Genomic DNA, 18,163 nt, shown 5'->3' on the forward strand with positions numbered 1-18,163 from the left:
TCGAAAGACAAGGTTTTTCGACCTCCTTCGAAAGACAGGGTTTTTCTCCTCTTTTAGAGGGGGAATTTCTACAGGTTACAATCCGGGATACTAGATCTAATGGATTGCTGTGAAATTATTTTGTTGGTGAAGAATTATGCGGGATCACAAAGGTTATCAATTTTTCGAATACGGTCAGATGAATCCGACGAAAATCATCCTCACGACTACAAGGATCGTTAGATTGTCTCTCCAACAAGGCTGTATTTTCCAGCGATATAAGCGGGAGATGTTCCACATTGCAAGATTTGTTTGACGATCGTAGTTTTTATGAAGGAAATTTTTGTTTGATTCAACTTATGTATTTGTTTGATTCGATTGCTTATGTAGATGTCGTATGACTTTTTATTAATGAATTAATTTTACTATTCAAAAAAAAAAAAAAAATATAACAAGTAATATGAAAGAGAAAGTAAAAATTATTTTTTTCTGAAAATTTTCTTTAAAATATATAAGTCATCTATAGCAGCAAGCGATGAGTCCTCTTATTATGACTCAACAACTAATAGTAGGTCAAAGCCGTCAAACAGATTCTTTTAGAGTTCCAACATTTACCCAGCACGTCGTAGACTACCATTTCAACATTTGCCTGTCCCCAACTTGTATCTTGTGCCTGGTGGAGTCGTGGTATGATCTGGGGACCGCGTGTTATTTCTAATATGGAGAGTGCGAGAAATTAGATAACGTGTATTAGGCATATTAACTAGTTATTACTTTATTAGGCTCGGGCTATGCCTCGGGTAAGAAAATTTTCATTTATTAATATTGTACTTTGATATAATAACACTAAATACAACTTGGTCTAGTGGTTAAAACTTTAGATCATGCAATTTCTAATTTTTTTTACGCCTTTTAATATATTAGTATAGATACTTCACCCGTTTTCTTTTAATTGCAACACTTTTTTAGAATGAAAATAATGAATTACTTTCTATAAAAGAAAATTTAAAAGAAATTGAAAGATTATTTCACTAACATAATCCTACTTCTAAAACTTTGTTTCTACTCTCAATTGTTTGATTTAACACTTCAGATTCACATCGGTAAATTATCCGAGCTATCACGCGGATCAACAACTAGTTTAGCAAAAAAGGTAGACACAATTTGTTCAAATTATCTTAAAAGACTTTTTTTTTTTTTTTTGAGGGGAAACTTGAATGAAACTTGATAACACCTGAACTTAGTTTTTTAAGATAAATAAAACCCAGCCAAAATCTACTCCATATTATTAGTATTTGTTACTTAGGGTGAATGCTGAAGGGGCTGAATGGTGATGCTGCATACATCAGCAATGAGCCAGAAAAGACAAGAACAATAAAATAAAAGTAGAAAAATGGAAGAAGAAGTAAATTAATGCAGAAAATCCTAACCGTTAATGTAGTCAAAGACGTACAGATGGAAGGCAAAAAAGGAAATATATAATACTTTCTCCATTTACATCATACTATATATCGTTATTAATAAGATATTGTAGTCCTTCCTTAGTTTAAGAGTATAAGACTAAATCGAGTCAGCGTGGAGTTGTTCTAATCTTAAGACTACTAGTATTAGTATTTAGTATTAGACAACCCAAAAGCCAAAAGGCAAGCTCTCCGTTTCTAAGCTCCTTCCTAAGTTCCCATATATGATATTGAGTATAAAATGATGGAAAAATAGTACTAGTTTATTATAGATATCTAAAATTTCTGTTGAATAAGTAACCCACATACAAGCTAAGTCACAAGACAGCTCACTACTAGTTTGTTTGAAAAAACCATCAAATTAAAATTGGCCGGAGATGTGGCGAACGGCGGCGATGATGGTGGCGTTACTAAGTATCTTATTGACGGCGACGGCGACGGCGACGGCGGTGGAGCAACATCAGCAGCAGTACAAGAATGCATACGCTACGATGATGTACATGGGAACACCTAGAGACTACGAGTTCTACGTGGCTACACGTGTCATGATGAGATCTCTTCTTCGACTTCATGTGAAAGCTGATCTTCTTGTCATTGCTTCCATTGATGTTCCTCTTCGTTGGGTCCGCACTATGTAAGTTTTTTCTTCTTTTCTTTAACATTTTTTAATTTTATTTTATGGAAAACTCCAAATTAAACACCAAATCACACTCTCGGTCTGCAATAAAATCACATTTTCAGAGTAGAATTTTTTTGTGGTGGTGGTTTGGTTTCATTAGCAATTTTAAATTATAAACTATAGCAGGCAATTTGTCCTAATTTATATCCGATAATGTAATAATAATAAAGGTGATGATGATGTATGTATAATACTATTTTTGACTAATGGTGCAATAGTTTTGCATAGAGTATATAGGATATAAAGAGTTTTTTTTTTTTTTTTGAGGGAACACTTGTTAAAACTTAGATAAACAAAATGTTCTAGTGTTTGGGGAGGTGATTATTAACTTTGACTTTAAGAGCCAAAAGCTAACATTAAGCAATTATTGTAGACTTTAAGATATTATTAAGGGCTTGAATTTTTTTTTTTTTGAATTTGAGCCTAAAAATGATTTTCTATTTTGGACCGAAAGATTCAAGATATGTTTGTTATGACAAGAAAATCGGACTTTAGCCACAAAATTTGATCTAATTCAACTTTAGGCTCGAACTTGGCCCGACAAGCTATTTAATCACCTCTAATTCTATGTAACTTGGTAGGTTGTATAGAAATTGTAATATTGAATCTCCAAGCTGGTTTGGGTTACCTTAATTTGAAGGTCAGACGGTCAAATTCTCCCATTTGCTAATACTTGTAAATTGATATTTTCCCTACTCTTAAGCGCTTCACTTGCAAATATTATGGGTTGACTGTTAAGATGTAGATAGGCGATAGGACTTTCTTCTTACCAACTGTAGTCCTGGATCATGTATCGAACGAATATGCATAAAGTTTTTGAAACGTTTGAGATTATGACGAGGCGTCATCGTGCTCGTCTTTTTTCTTTCTATGGGCCCACAGGCCATAGCAAGAGCAATTAGCAAAGATAAACTCTAGAGAAATTACGAATATCCTTAGTTGGTCCTTTTTTTTTTGGGTAGTTGGTAATCGTCATCATGTATACAAAAAGTTCTTCAAAATAGTTTTAAACTTAAAGTTATATTTCATGTCTTTTTCTATTTTGCAAATTATTATCGCTATATTTGAATATCACCCCCTAATAAGCATGAAAATGTAACAAGAATTGGCTTTTTATCCAAACAGATCAAATCTAGCGGTTTGCTAATAGTTTTGGCAAAAATTATTAGGAGAGACGGTTTAATTTTAATATATAATTAGACTAGTCACTAAATGAATTAAACTAGTCACCGAAATAAATTAACCTAATCACCATTGAGCTAATTTTCTTTTTAATATTAGGCTTACTATTGCCTTATCTCTATTCTATATAGGAAGAGCGGTAGGACACCAAAATATTAGAAATCTCATTTTACCCTCATAACATCCCTATTCTAACTACTTACTTTAATGAAAAAATAAAACTACCTAATTAATTTAAAAAATAAAAAAATATTACAAAAACCATCAACAATTCAAATATTCCTAATTTATTAGAAATAATTAATAATTAATTTAATTTTCTTCATCTCCTAAAAGAAATTAATTTTCTACGTATCTTCGCACGCATCGCGTGCATATAAAAACTAGTTTTAATTTAAAAGTAGGCGGCCTTTAATTTATAAGACAAACTTTTAATTCCTTACTTTTACTGTTTTTATTTATAGTTAATTAGTAATTGTTTTATATGCATTCTATGCATACAAAAGTAAAACTATATTACTCCCTCCGTCCCATAATATAAGTCCTGATTCCGTTTTTACGCGGGTATTAAGGCAAATGGAATCTTCATTGGATAAATGTACCATGATTCACTTGTATTGGGAAGCACATAATTTTTGTTTTAAAAAAAAAAAAAGAAGCTGATGTATTGGATTAGGCGTGCAACTTTTAATCATATTGGAAGCTCAAAGGTTTTTGCTTCTACTGCAGTATATAATGACAAATCCATCCATAACAACTTTGGCCAATGAAATCACTTTATTAATTTCTCTCACCCAATAAAATCACAAGAATTACCATTACACAAATTCAACATTTCTTAAGCCAAATCTAACGGCTGTAAGTAAATCTCATCAATTAACTTAAGGATGTTGCCAAATTAAAGCTCTTGGCGCCATGGATACAGTATAAATATAGGGCATTTCAGTTTCTTTTTTCTCACTTCCTCATTACAAACACAGAGTACCATACTTAACCAAAAACTCAACTGTCTTTGATTCATCAGATCTACCACTATAACAGTGAATTCCTTTACAATTTGGCCCCAATTCACAGTAAGGATATTCAGAGCATGAATAAGTACCGTTTGATGGATCATCACCAGATTTATGCGAAAATCCATGACTCATGATATGAAAACAGAGAAAATATGAAGGAGAAAAGGAGAATTATGAAATTAAAAGTAGATTCATGACAAATCAAACACATTGTTGCGTTTAAATAAGAAATTTAGGAACGAAAAAAAATTCAAAGATCTCTTTAATTGAAGATGGGATTCATATATGAAAACATTAAAAACAGAAAAAAGTTGCAGATTTCAAACAAAAGCTGAAGAAACTCACGCATCTGAAGAAATTGATGCAATATATTCTAGGGTTACATGTGAACAGGAGACTTTGAACCCTAAAATGCAGAGAAGAAAACCCAAAAATTGCAGAGAGAAAAAGAAGGAAAGAGGAAAGTAGAGGAGAGAGAAAGAAATGCGTGTGAATGATGCACCCTATGCCAGTATAAACGCATTAAATAAGGGAGAGAATGGGGTCAAAGATCCCATTTCTCATTAAATCTGATGTATTGGATTCCTCAAATTTGAGGGGCATTCTGGAAATTTATTTGTTTCCATGAGGATAGAATGGGGATAATTTATGGCTTTACTTAGCAATAGGACTTATAAATTGGGACACCTTATAAGGAAAGGGGACTTATATTATGGGACGGAGGGAGTATTACATTTAATAACCTTAAAGAATAAAAAAAAATTATACACAGTTCTCCTGAAAAATTTGATATTGTTTCTTTGACAAATATTAAATAATCACGTATCATTGATTACTTAATTTTTGCGTCATTTCAATCCTTTATGTAAACATCAAGCTCCTTAAAAATTGGGTAGAATAAAGAAAAAGATATTGTTTTGCCGAGGCTTATAGATTAGAGAGATAGTAAGCTTGTTTTTGTCGAAGCCTTCTGCAGTTCCGCGTTTGTCTTTATTTCTTTTTTAAGTACTTTATAAAAGATTCAACTTGTTAAAAGAATAGCCAGGCGCAGCTACTTTTGACTCCGTTACTAGAATAAGAAAGAGAGAGAAGGAACGATGTTTCTTTTATGAGTTTAGTGATCGTTCTAAATTAAATTTAGGTAATGGTAAGCTTAATAGTAATAAAAAATAGTCTAATGTGACTAGATTAATTTTTTGTGGTGACTAGTTTAATCCATTTAGGGGTCGTTTGGTTCAAAATAAGGAATGGAAAGGGAATGGAATGGGATGAAAGGATGGAATGGAAATGGAATGTGTTACTTTAGACACTTGTTTGTTTTGATGTAGGAATGGAATCATTGGCCTAATGACTCCCTTACTTTTTGTTTCCTATGGTGTGAGGAGGGTTTCAAGATGGGGGAATCAAAATTGGGCTAGTAAGGGAGTGAAAAAAATGGATAACCCAACCAAACATAAAATAAGGGAGTGTGTTACCTCAATCCGTTTCCAAGCCTAAAATATTTCCAACCAAACGGACCCCTAGTAGCTAGTGATAAACTTCATTGGGACTATACACAAGCCCATGTTGGAGGAGAGAGTGACCATATACAAGGTTGGTAGGGTTCCATCCTAAAACCAATGGTGATAGGTGGAGTAACTCACTAATCTATTCTAACTCTAATTCTTCAATTTGGGACAATTATTTCTAATTTACATGTGGGCTTTACTCTTAACACTCCCCCTCACATGTGAGTCACCTTTAATCTTGCAATTTGGATAGGTCACAACATCCTCGTTGGACTCTCTCTGAACTTCCAACATGAGGTCAATTGGGCCCCTTCTTGGTATCATTACAATTCTGTTGGGCTTCTTTTGATCCAAACAAATCTTCAACACCTTCCCTCCTGCATTTCATAATGGACCAGGATCGTCCGCTCTGACCATGTTAATTTTCAGATTATATGAAAATGGGTCTGGGTAACCCAATAAGGAGGAGGAGAGTTTAGCCCACTTACAAGGTAGAAAGCTTAAGTTGATGGTTAGAGTCCCGAAATAGTTTAATACTCTATCAAGAATTAGACAAGGGAAAATAGTTTACCTCCCACAATTGCTTTTGGATCATATTACACTCTAAATTATTCCCCCGTTTCAAGCATGCATAAACTAAATGATTCCTATGAAGTTCCAATGCTAATAAAATTGTATTTCATCCATGAAATAAAGAAAAGTGGCACTTTCAAGGTTTATATCAACCAAACAAGTTACTTGTTTCTACTTATTAGCTAGATATTCTAGTATTCCACTCTGGATGTTTTTACATGTCAATCAAACAAGCACTCAATAATGTTGGATAAAAGGCTGATAGACAACTTGTCTACAATTGTTATATTGTTGGCAGGGAAGAAGAAGATGGATTAAAGGTAGTGAGGGTGGAGAACGTATATAACCCTTATAGGGCTAACAACCCTAACGACAGATTCAAGTTAACCATGAACAAGCTCTACGCTTGGAATCTGGTGGACTATGAAAGAGTCGTCATGCTCGATGCTGACAATCTTTTCCTCCAAAATGCCGATGAATTGTTTCAATGTGGCCAATTTTGTGCTGTCTTCATTAACCCCTGCATCTTCCACACAGGTCTCTTCGTCTTGCAGGTTCGTTTAGTTTTGATTATCTGCACATGATTATGAAATTCAGTATTGGTTTTTCAAGCAAACTAGCTAATTAATCTAATCTAGCTAACTAATGTATTATGCAGCCATCAAAAGAAATTTTCAAAGACTTGCTTCATGAAATCGAAATAGAAAGGCCAAACTCAGACGGGGCAGATCAGGGTTTTCTAGGCAGCTACTTCTCTAACTTGCTTGATATGCCCATGTTTCATCCACCACCCAATAACACAAAACTCAATGGCCAATATAGGCTTCCTTTGGGCTATCAAATGGATGCTTCTTATTTCTGTAAGTACTAATCATCTATTTCACAAGTATTATTTCATGTTTACCTGAAAATCTCACGATTGCAATATCTAGTACCAAACCATACTAATTCTTATGACACACAGTCTGACGTAGTCAATTATTATCTGTTAGACCTGAAACTTCGCTGGAATGTACCATGTGGACCAAATAGTGTCGTGACCTTCCCTGGAGCTGTATGGATGAAGCCATGGTATTGGTGGTCATGGCCTGTTCTTCCTCTTGGTTTCTCCTGGCATGAGCAACGCCGCAATACTCTTGGGTAAGTTCTCTGCTTATTATATATATCAACTTAATGTCAATCAGTCAGAAATTGTGTACTAACCATGATGGAATTTTATAGCACTCTTTTACATTCTTTTTCCTTCCAACTCTAGGTATGGTGCAGAGATCCCCATGGTGATACTTGAGGCGGTTCTTTACATAAGCATCATAGCCATTACTCGTTTAGCCCGACCAAACTTTTCTAAGCTTTGCTATCGTCGTATTGACAAGAGTGCTATGGTATATCACACTGGTCTAAAATTCTTAGCCATGGCATCGATTATTGCGGCCTATGTTGTTCCCTTCTTCATTATCCCTCACACCATTCACCCTGTAGTAGGGTGGAGCCTATACTTGTTAGGCTCATTCTCTCTTTGCACGATTGCAATCAACGCATTCCTGTTGCCAACGCTAGCTGTGGTGACACCGTGTCTTGGCATATTTGGGGTACTCCTTGTGATGGCATGTCCTTGGTATAAGGATGGAGTTGTGAGGGCACTTGCCGTATTTGCTTATGCCTTTTGCGCTTCCCCTCTGTTGTGGGTTTCTTTCACTAAAGTTTTGGGAACTCTTCAAGTTTCTTTAGAAAGGGAGGCTTTTTTGCCTAGCAGATTAAATGATTCCCCACCACCTCTTGGGTTTAATAAGATCTACTAATGATATGACCAATTAACCAATCACACCATACTGTCTAGGTACAACTTTTACTGATCGTCAAGTGTGCTGGCATCACCCAAGACATTTTTTATTGTACATATAGAATTGCAATTAACAAACAAGAGGGTGAACTCTTCAGTAAGTTTAGTTGGAAAACACGAGAAAGTTGTATGTTATTGTACAGAAAACATTCATATCAATTAATTTTAAATTGTTATTGGTATTCACAAATTAAAGTGTTTGGAATTGTCCCCCGGAAGTAATTTCACATTGCAAGGGTAATTTGAACTGGTAATGTGATAACTAAACTCGGACAAATATTATATTATATTCTTGGTCGATAATGTTGCATGAGAGTTTAATGTATGACACTTTATTTGCTATTTGTAATATCTAGTGTTTAATGCATGGTTACTTCGTTTCAAAGTAACATCATGACTCATGAGGATTGAACAATACTTGCAGCTGGTAACTAGTACGTGGGTAATTAGGATGGTCTTTAATCTCCTCTTTTCCAAAGTATTGTTCCCAAATTAAGTATCGCATTTACTTAAAACGCAAGAGCATTAGATAGCAATGGTTGATCCATGTTTTACAAATAGATGCATGTGCACCCACTTATCCATCCATCTATATATATAAATATATAATATTATATAATATTATATATATATATATATATTATAATATATATATATATATATATATATATAATTAATTAAAACGTGCTGAGAAGCATTGGGAACCGCCACGTACATGCCACTCCATGTCAAACTCAGACATGGCGCTACGTCATTATTGAATGCAATCTCTTTAGAAATTTGGGTTAATCTAAAAAAAAAAAAGTGGTTGTACCCCTAACCACTTGCTTAGAAAGTGAACCACCATGCTATAGTTTTAATTTGTAAGAAAGCCCCAAAATTAATAGCTTGCTTCCTTATTATATGTTTATATAAAAATGGTGAAAATAGTCGATAAAGTGGAAATAGGAGAGCACAAATATAATTCAACAATGTAATATGTCAACTCATCTTTCGATCCTGATCCTCACACTAGCGAAATCTGGAGTATAAAAATAAATTTATTTAATTATTATATGTCCAGCATATAAAGTTCTCGATCCAATTTATTTAATTTGTCTTTCACCGACAAACAATCAATAGAAAAATGAGGCATAATCGAAGTATAAATAAATTATCTCATGAAACAATAGTTCAAATATAACATGGGGCATTGTAAAAGCCTAACAACTAGTTATATTATAAGATTAAACAGCTCAATTTAATTATATCACATCAATAACAATTCATAAATAACTTAGCAGTTAATGCAATTATATAAATATGTATAAATTTAAAAGTTACACATTCAAATCTTGCAAAGATGTTTCTTTTAACATAGAATGAAGTATATAACTCCCTTTTTCATTGCTTTTACTCAAATCTACTCTTTTGTACCTTGATAAATTTTATCAAAATTAGAGCGGAACCACTTAATGATTTTTCAAGATCCACCATCATGAGAAATAGTATATCTCTATTATATAAGCCAAATGGGAGCTATGGTGTGTCCCCCTTTAAAAAGTCCTTTTGTCCTTAACTAACTATATAATTAGATATTCAAATCTTCTACAATATATTCTTTCCTAATTTAAAGATAGGGTCAAATATATATTATCATAAATTAATCTAAATAAGCATTGACAAAGTAACTTGATGTAATTAGAAAAATGGTTATTTAATTAAAAAAATTACAAATTTAAATTGACTATAAGACCTTATATCTAAATGTTCAATACAATTTCTAATCACTTTCCATTAGTTTGTACAACAATAATTATAAATCATACTTCTAAAATTAAATTTGAATGAAATTTATTAAGAACAGACCCAAATAATCGATGCACGCATCGCTAGCAAAAAAATGCTAGTGTTACCGTAATTCAAGCACATACATAGGACAACTTGGATATCATTATATAAACCAATCCCCAAATAAGAATTATAAGATGATAATAAATAGAAAAGATACCATGCATGTGGTTTGTGGAGTGCATGGACCTATCGGCTATCAAAATTCACATGTATTTATGGTCCAAGCATGGTGCATTACTATTTAATACTAACACTTAATTTAAAACTCGCGGATAGTATTTCTTTAAGCGATAGGACTGCTGCTTGTGGGTTTCCACTTGCTTCCTCGACACAAATCACGAGAAATGTGAGTTGAAAAATAATACCACAATAGCATCTAGATTCTTTTGCGACACACTATTGGACCATACAGTAAAAAGTTTTGCCTTTTAACAATGATTGACACCATAATTTGTTAGAAGTCCACCTATTTACGAATTTGTACCCGCAATTTTCTCTACAATTTGTTTGTATTTTATGACTTATTGAAGTGCGCAAGATGCGCTTCTTATCCACAAAACAGCCCTAGCATATCATCTCTGTGGAATTAGGTCGTGAGGCCGTGAGGGGCAATGCTAATTGCACCCCATTATGACGTGAGAAGGCTGAGAACCAAGAAAAATAAGGGGAATTTGGTTAGATTTTTTTGGGACGGAGGAGGTGCGCCGGCCTTGGATGCGTGTAGTTTAGGAATATTGCGACTTCGATATCATGTAAAGTTTAGGTTATAGTTTGAAAGTTTGGAGACTATTATTGAATCAAAAATATATACGATATAGTACATCAAAAATCATAATTTAAGTTAAATACTAGTTAAGGAAATACTCCTTAACTCAATGTAATACTCTTTTTTTTTTTTACGGTAGAGAGAGACCAACGACCGTTAATGTAGACGGAATTTGATTCCAGGTCTTGATCGCCACCTGCCAAAACTTTATCCAACTAAACTAGCTGACATTTACAATGCTAATATAATTATAATGTTATGATAAAGTTAAGAATATAAATGGTAAATAGTTAATAATAGTTTAAGGTACATGCTTAGGTTATGAATTTTAAATGTCCTTATCTCATTTTAGTAGAGGTTTAGTGATCATCTTAATGCAACTTTACAAGAGAAAAGTCTAATTCCATGATACAAAGGTAATATATCTCCTCCTTCAAATATTACTATTGTATATTGATGGGTGTATTCATTATTGATATAAGATTTTTCCTAAAACTATACTAACATAAAAATAAGTGAAAGTATTGGGTCAGACCGTCTGACCCAATACTTTCCGTCGGACGTGTCTGAGCAAGTGCAAGGAAGAAGACGAAGAAGATGCAAGGATTACTACTGAGTTCTATCAGCAAATCAACCGGCACGAAACAAGCAATTTCCATAACGTGTTTTTCCCTTCTCCATCATCTAACCAATCAACATCATCCTCTTCGTTATTCGATCCTTTCTTTTCTCCGTGACTAGGGTTTACGAGCGATTTCCCCCAATCCCATTTATTTTGTATGTTAAATATATCAACCTCGACATCATCGATCAGAATCATTAAGAGCAATCGCCATTAATAATGAATTCATTAATAAGAGATACATTCTTTTGGTGGCAATAGAATCTCTTCACCAATGCTTAACAGAATGGTGTAGCTGAGAATTTGCATGGCCTTCACCAAAGTGATTTTTTTTTTGAAAATTAAAACCTGAACAAGAAGACTTAAGAAAGATACAAGTAAGTGATATGATTTTTCTTTCATTTGGTCTTCTGTGTTCTTTCAGTTGGTGTTTAATTTTTTTCAGCTTGTGTTGTTGTTTTTCTTTCATTTGGTCTTTTGTGTTCTTTCAGTTGGTGTGTCATTTCTTTCAGCTTGTGTTGTTTTTCTTTCATTTGATCTTCTGTGTTCTTTCAGTTGGTGCTTAAATTCTTTCAGCTTGTGTTGTTTTTCTTTTATTTGGTCTTCTATGTTCTTTCAGTTGGTGTGTAAATTCTTTCAGCTTGTGTCGTTTTTCTTTCATTTGGTCTTCTGAACAAAAATTGAAACCAACTGAAAAAATTTTGAAACCAACTGAAAAAAAATGAAGACTAACTGAAAAAATTAAGACTAACTGAAAAAAAATTAAGACTAACTGATGTGGTCCGACCAGTTGTATTGTGTCAGACGAATCTGACACAATACCTTCTCTAAAAATAAATATATTTTCACCATATTTTCTTTTAAAGTATCATTTACTACAATTTATCATAATCAATGAAAAGAATTATCATTGGCTTAGCTAATATACTTCTAGTATGCAACATTAAGTTAATATCATATGCTATTAGACTTGATCCAAAGCCAAATGCAATTATATATAAACTATATATCAATGCCAAATATTTTTGGTATAGTTGGTAGTGTTTGACGTACATAACCTTTGTAACCTTAATATTGCAGGCTTATCCTGATCAATAACAATTTATAGTGCATGGATTATTTTATTCCCCCTAACGATCTGCAAAGTTTTTTTTGAATTTTTTTTTTTTTGATATTTATTGGGAGAAATTTCTATTTCAATATTAAGATTATTCTTCTTACAACCTTGCCATATATAAAATTCAAAAAAACTGTTAAGAAAAATAAAATTAAGCTATTATCATCATCTATTACTATTCTCTATTTTCAAAAAGTGTTTTTATTTACTTTTGAGTATGAAAAAAGGATAATCTATTACATATGTCAGTCATAACTCATAATCAAGCAACTCTTCTTGTGTCGCTACTCCTTTGCTACATATGAAGGCAACTCCAGGGGGAAAAAGGGTACATGAATAAATCTATTAAGAACACTTTTTAGTTTTTTCCTAGTAGCACATAATTAATAATATGCCTATCATGTCGATCCAAGATAAAAGAGAATGTCATCTTCTCTTTGTCCTTGCGCTAAATTCAAACCTGTAATTCTTATATTACTGTTTCCAAATTAAAATTACTGCTTGACATATATATACTCCTATAAAAAACGCCAAAAGCTATACAGCTCCTCGACCCACTTAATTTGTCTTTCATAGTGGAGGAAACAGATAACAAAATAAAAGAGAAAAAATGACCGTTACACTGATCAATACACAACAAAATATTATATATACTGACTATATACATTGTCAGAGTCTACCTCTCTCATTTGCTAATTGTTATCTTCTCGCTCGTCCTGTGACTTGTGAGCTCGACAAATCAAAGTCCAGGATTGGAGATAAGAAGAAGAAATCATATATATCATTCTTCTTACTAAAAATCAGCTCATCATCAAGCATTGTTTATTGCTTTATTGCTTATGCTTCTTCTTAATTCTTATTATTATACTACTAGCTTCTACACTACATTAATTAATACAAGTATTATATTTCATTCTGTCTAAGTATAATTAGCAACTTAAGCTTGGCATGGCTTCTTTACGTTGTTATGCATTAATACGCTTAGTTATGGTTTCATTATGCTTATTACTATTACTTGCCACCTTGCAGGTAGTCATGGGATCCCGCCCCCTCCACAACGACTGTCATGGAAAAGGCGGCAATGCTCCATTGCCACCATCACCACCACCACCACCACCACCGTCGATCAACTCAACAAAGGGGCATCACCATAAGTGGGTTGGGCCATCCGGCTATCGGCATATCACCGTCGATATTGGTGGTGATGGAGATTATATTTCCGTTCAAGCAGCTGTGGATGCTGTCCCGGACAATAATATGGTTAATGTCGTCATTCATATTCGTCCTGGACTCTACATGTAATTTAATTGCCAACTATTTATTTTATATTATGTCCTACTTATAGGCTACATTACCAATATCCAATACCATGGCATACGTGATTATTTCATCTATTAAATGCACGTAACATTTGTATGAGCGCAGTGAAAAGGTAGTAGTGCCCGCATTAAAGCCGTACATAACATTTGAAGGGGCAGGAAGAGAAGTGACGATGATTGAGTGGCATGATAGGGCTTGTGATCCCGGCCCCGATGGAGAACAGCTTCGCACCTACCGCACCGCCTCAGTTACCGTCTTAGCTAACTATTTCTCCGCCAGAAATATCAGTTTCAAGGTCAGTAGTCGGTACCTATTAGATAGCAATACCTACTATTTCTCCGTTTCATATTATTTGCAACGATTTGACATAAAGTATGAGTAGAAAATGTCTAATCGTTGCAATAATAGGAAACGAAGATAGTAGCATAATAAATAAATCAAGTTAATCACACGCCGGCTAAAATAATTTTGCAGAACACGGCTCCAGCTCCTCTTCCAGGAATGCAAGGATGGCAGGCGGCGGCATTCAGGATATCAGGCGACAAGGCTTATTTTTCAGGTTGTGGATTTTATGGGCATCAAGACACCTTATGTGATGATGCTGGTCGCCATTACTTCAAGGACTGCTATATTCAGGGCTCCATTGATTTCATCTTTGGCAATGGTCGTTCCATGTATAAAGTAAGCACGCCTATAAGCACTAAACAGTAAACAGTAAACACCCACTAATTGTTTCGTAAGATTATGATTTATGAATCAAAATTATTACTTATTAGTTTTATAATAACATTTTCATAAATAGTTATCGATTGATAAGGATTGACATAATTTGTACGTACTAATACGTACTATATATATATACTTACAACAGTAATTTTCAACATATGATTTATGAATAGGATAATTAATCATGATAGTCAAAGATTGGTTGAGTTGTATAGTCCAACTTAATTGGTTTGCACTCTCTAACTAAGTTAGGTTGTTTGGTTCATTTGCATATATATACTAATATACTTAGCCAAAAAAAAAAAAAAAAGATTGCATTGGTTGAGTCAACCATAATTATCCTTACAAGAACAAACTAGAAATCTATTGCTGACACCTGACAGGAAGAGTATCTATGTAAGTTAATTGTAACTATGAAGCAAGCAAATTCAACCATGTGATTACTTTCAACATCTTGTAGAAGGGTTTAAAAAACCTATACCACAAAAAATAGATTAAGAGCATTAAAGCTCCTTTATAAGATATCATTATATAAAAAGTTTTCCTTTGAAATTCAATCCCACTAAAAATCTTACATGATTATTTCTATCTTTAATATTCATCATTTATTATCACTAAATAAAATATTAAGTACATTTTATTTTAATGAAATGGCATAGGTTAGGAAGATCTTAAATAAAAACTTTATTTATTTTTGTTTTTTTATTTAAAATCTTTATTAGAGACAAAAAAGTTTAAAAAAAATATTCTGAAATGGAAAGAGTATTTAACATATGGCTTTTTTGGGTGGAGGAGGGGAGGTTTCGCAGTGTTAGGATCCGTTCTGTTCAACTTATTTTAACTTATATAAGATCTTATAAGATAAGATAAGATAAGATAAGATAAAATAAGATTTTCTGTTAACTCATCTTCACTCGTTTCAGAAAAAAAAAGATAAGATAAGATCATATAAGATTAAATTTTATAAGATCTTATATAAGATAAGATAAGACAAAATAAGTTGAACAAAACAGAGCCTGTGATAAAAGATAATCATACCCTAACCTTGCTACTTCTCAAGTGACTTAGAAGAATTAATAAAACAAAATAATAAAATACTTTATTGTTTTACAGAGAAGTGCAACACTTTTTAGTTGATAGTCAAATTGTAGATTTCTTACATTTATTTATTGTAACATATATAACAAAATAAAGTTTGTTATGTGAAATTTGTTGAATTTATTTCACAAATTTTTTTTAACAAGTAGTTAAACACATATTTTTATTTTAGCAACTTCTCATAATTTTTAATCAAACGTAACTAAACTATGAAACTTATTGTAAATGGAACAAGAGGTGGTTTAAAAGTGACTTTTAATAGGACAAAGAACTACTAGACAACATTCAATTTGCTCTCACATATCAGAAATATTTCTATGCTCACTTTTTATTTGCTTTCACATTTTGTTTTAACTCTTAGTCTCTCACCACATGTACAGTTGTAACATGTGGTTATCTACTATAGTCTTATTGATCAAATTTGCCCTATCTAAATTCTAAGCTAGAGATAGTGAGACCGAGAGTGTCACATGTTGTACTTGCTAACTCAGTCATTTGTATAAAAGCTATTGTATGTACACACTACACAGCACCAGCATATATAGTTTTGCAATGCCAATAATGTCTTCAAAATAAGAAGATAACATAAAACATCGTACATCAATATATACTACTTATCCATTGTTATTTTGCATAAGATATCTTGTTTACAAAAAATAATTTGTCTTCCCTTCTATGTATTAAAAAAACTACTTATCCATTATTATTTGGCTCTTGCTTTACTATATTTCTTTTCGATTAATCAAATGATATGAAATAAGTAAAATTATTGTCTCTCTCTTTCTTAAATAAATTGTAAATTCAAACTCTTTATCCTTCTCTTACAAAATTATTCTGTTAATTACCAGTAAAGAAGGCGTGTGAAGGCTTAAACTTTTCTCCTTTAACATTGAATAAATGTGTTATTATGTAATGATGAATATATAGTTTTAATTGTGAAATGGATGAAATATATAGTTTAATATAGATGAAAGTAGAGATAAACACAATTCTTTTTAATCTATACAACTTGACTTTCACTCTTGTAAACGTAAGACTACTTTAACCATATTAAGTTTTATATAGTGTTTATATGCTGATGCGTATCTTGTAGTTATAATTTATACTAGAATAAAAAAGTTAATGGATGAGAATTTGAAAATAATGAAGGATTGTGAGATACACTCGACAGCAAAACGGTTCGGGTCGATAGCTGCTCAAGACAGGAGATCCCTAGATGAGAAGACAGGATTTGCATTTGTGAATTGCAGGGTGACAGGGAAGGGACCACTTTATGTAGGGCGAGCTATGGGGCAATACTCCAGAATAGTCTACTCGTATACATATTTTGATGACATTGTTGCTCATGGTGGTTGGGATGATTGGGACCATAACAGCAACAAAAACAAGTAATCTTATAATCCTTAGCTTAATTCACTTACTTGTCTATTTCAATCTTCAATACCAAAAGAAAATAGTAATAGTAATAGTAATAGTAATAGATGATGTATTATTGCAGGACTGCGTTCTTTGGGGTGTACAAGTGTTGGGGTCCAGGAGCTGCGGCAGTCCGTGGTGCCTCATGGGCTAAAGAATTGAACTATGATATGGCCCATCCCTTCCTTGCTAAGAGCTTTGTTAATGGACGACATTGGATTGCACCTGCTGATGCTTAGCTTAATTAAACAACACAATCACCCACAATCCATGCCCCACACAAGATATATATTCTTTTATTAAGACATGTATGCATGTAATTTGTTTTGTATTTAAGTTATTACTAAAACCACACATTATTTTTACATACATAATAAACATATCATGTATATAGAATTATACAAGTATACTCAAAAGTCAAAATACATAATCCTGAATTTTTCATGATCTCTCTCTCAAAGTCCGTGCATCTATATTTAAGTGACATATTTATACTTTATTTGGATATCAATCATGGAAATTAGGGGAGGTAAAAGATATGTAAAAAGGCGAACAAGGGAAGAAGAGCTTGTATTTTCCTGATTTGTAACACTAGGGGAAAAAACAGAAAGGGCTGCGTAGGAAGGGCTGCGCTTTTCGTAAAAGCGCAGCCCTACTAGTGAAGGGATGCGCTTTTTTTAAAAAGTGCAGCCCTACATAGCAGAAGGGCTGCGCTTTTCCTAAAAGCGCATCCCTTCACCTAGTAATAGAGTTTTTACTCCTACACTGATTTGTATTTTCATTTTCGTTTCATTTTCCTAACTAGCGCAGCCCTTCTAGCTTAAGGGCTGTGCTTTTCTAGCGCAGCCCTACTTAAAAAGTGAAGGGCTGCTACTGAAAGGGTTGCTGTCAAAAAGCGCAGCCCTACATGCCTTTTTCAGCGCAGCCCTTCTTCATTTTTCCACTAATGTAAATATAATTTTTCCAATACAAGAAGGATCTCATTGTATTAAAAAGAGTTGGAATATGAACTATTCCAATTCTATTTC

The 18,163-nt window shown here is 33.1% G+C and overlaps 2 protein-coding genes and 1 long non-coding RNA gene across 3 annotated transcripts; 2 read left to right on the forward strand and 1 right to left on the reverse strand.

Moving 5' to 3' along the window:
• The first annotated feature begins 1,564 nt into the window (after positions 1-1,564).
• On the forward strand, positions 1,565-8,565 carry LOC104907844 (putative glucuronosyltransferase PGSIP8). Its single transcript, XM_010696851.4, has 5 exons — positions 1,565-2,073; positions 6,696-6,951; positions 7,056-7,257; positions 7,390-7,537; positions 7,653-8,565. Exons 1-5 carry the CDS (start codon positions 1,817-1,819, stop codon positions 8,194-8,196), a joined length of 1,407 nt encoding a protein of 468 aa, XP_010695153.2. The 5' UTR covers positions 1,565-1,816; the 3' UTR covers positions 8,197-8,565.
• LOC125497653 (uncharacterized) lies at positions 6,480-7,427 on the reverse strand. The gene is made up of 2 exons (XR_007274685.1): positions 7,302-7,427; positions 6,480-6,971 (listed from the first exon to the last, which is right to left on the reverse strand). It is a non-coding gene; the product is annotated as an uncharacterized LOC125497653 (long non-coding RNA).
• A 4,676-nt stretch (positions 8,566-13,241) lies between the features above and the next one.
• Positions 13,242-17,579, forward strand: LOC104907843 (probable pectinesterase 68). Its single transcript, XM_010696850.4, has 5 exons — positions 13,242-13,873; positions 14,001-14,190; positions 14,370-14,576; positions 16,869-17,107; positions 17,218-17,579. The coding sequence occupies exons 1-5, from the start codon at positions 13,524-13,526 to the stop codon at positions 17,372-17,374; spliced, it is 1,143 nt and encodes a 380-aa protein (XP_010695152.2). The 5' UTR covers positions 13,242-13,523; the 3' UTR covers positions 17,375-17,579.
• Positions 17,580-18,163: the final 584 nt, after the last annotated feature.

The sequence above is a fragment of the Beta vulgaris genome, chromosome 5 (genome assembly GCF_026745355.1).
Source record: "Beta vulgaris subsp. vulgaris cultivar EL10 chromosome 5, EL10.2, whole genome shotgun sequence".
NCBI lineage: Eukaryota > Viridiplantae > Streptophyta > Magnoliopsida > Caryophyllales > Amaranthaceae > Beta > Beta vulgaris.

Bases quoted from the DNA above. Each gene is read 5' to 3' on its own strand.
- LOC104907844 (XM_010696851.4), top strand. From the start codon at position 1,817: ATGTGGCGAACGGCGGCGATGATGGTGGCGTTACTAAGTATCTTATTG. The intron at 2,074-6,695 runs GTAAGTTTTTTC...TATTGTTGGCAG, and splicing joins CTTCGTTGGGTCCGCACTAT to GGAAGAAGAAGATGGATTAA. The intron at 7,258-7,389 runs GTAAGTACTAAT...ATTATCTGTTAG, and splicing joins AATGGATGCTTCTTATTTCT to ACCTGAAACTTCGCTGGAAT.
- LOC104907843 (XM_010696850.4), top strand. From the start codon at position 13,524: ATGGCTTCTTTACGTTGTTATGCATTAATACGCTTAGTTATGGTTTCA. The intron at 14,191-14,369 runs GTCAGTAGTCGG...ATAATTTTGCAG, and splicing joins CCAGAAATATCAGTTTCAAG to AACACGGCTCCAGCTCCTCT. The intron at 17,108-17,217 runs GTAATCTTATAA...GTATTATTGCAG, and splicing joins CATAACAGCAACAAAAACAA to GACTGCGTTCTTTGGGGTGT.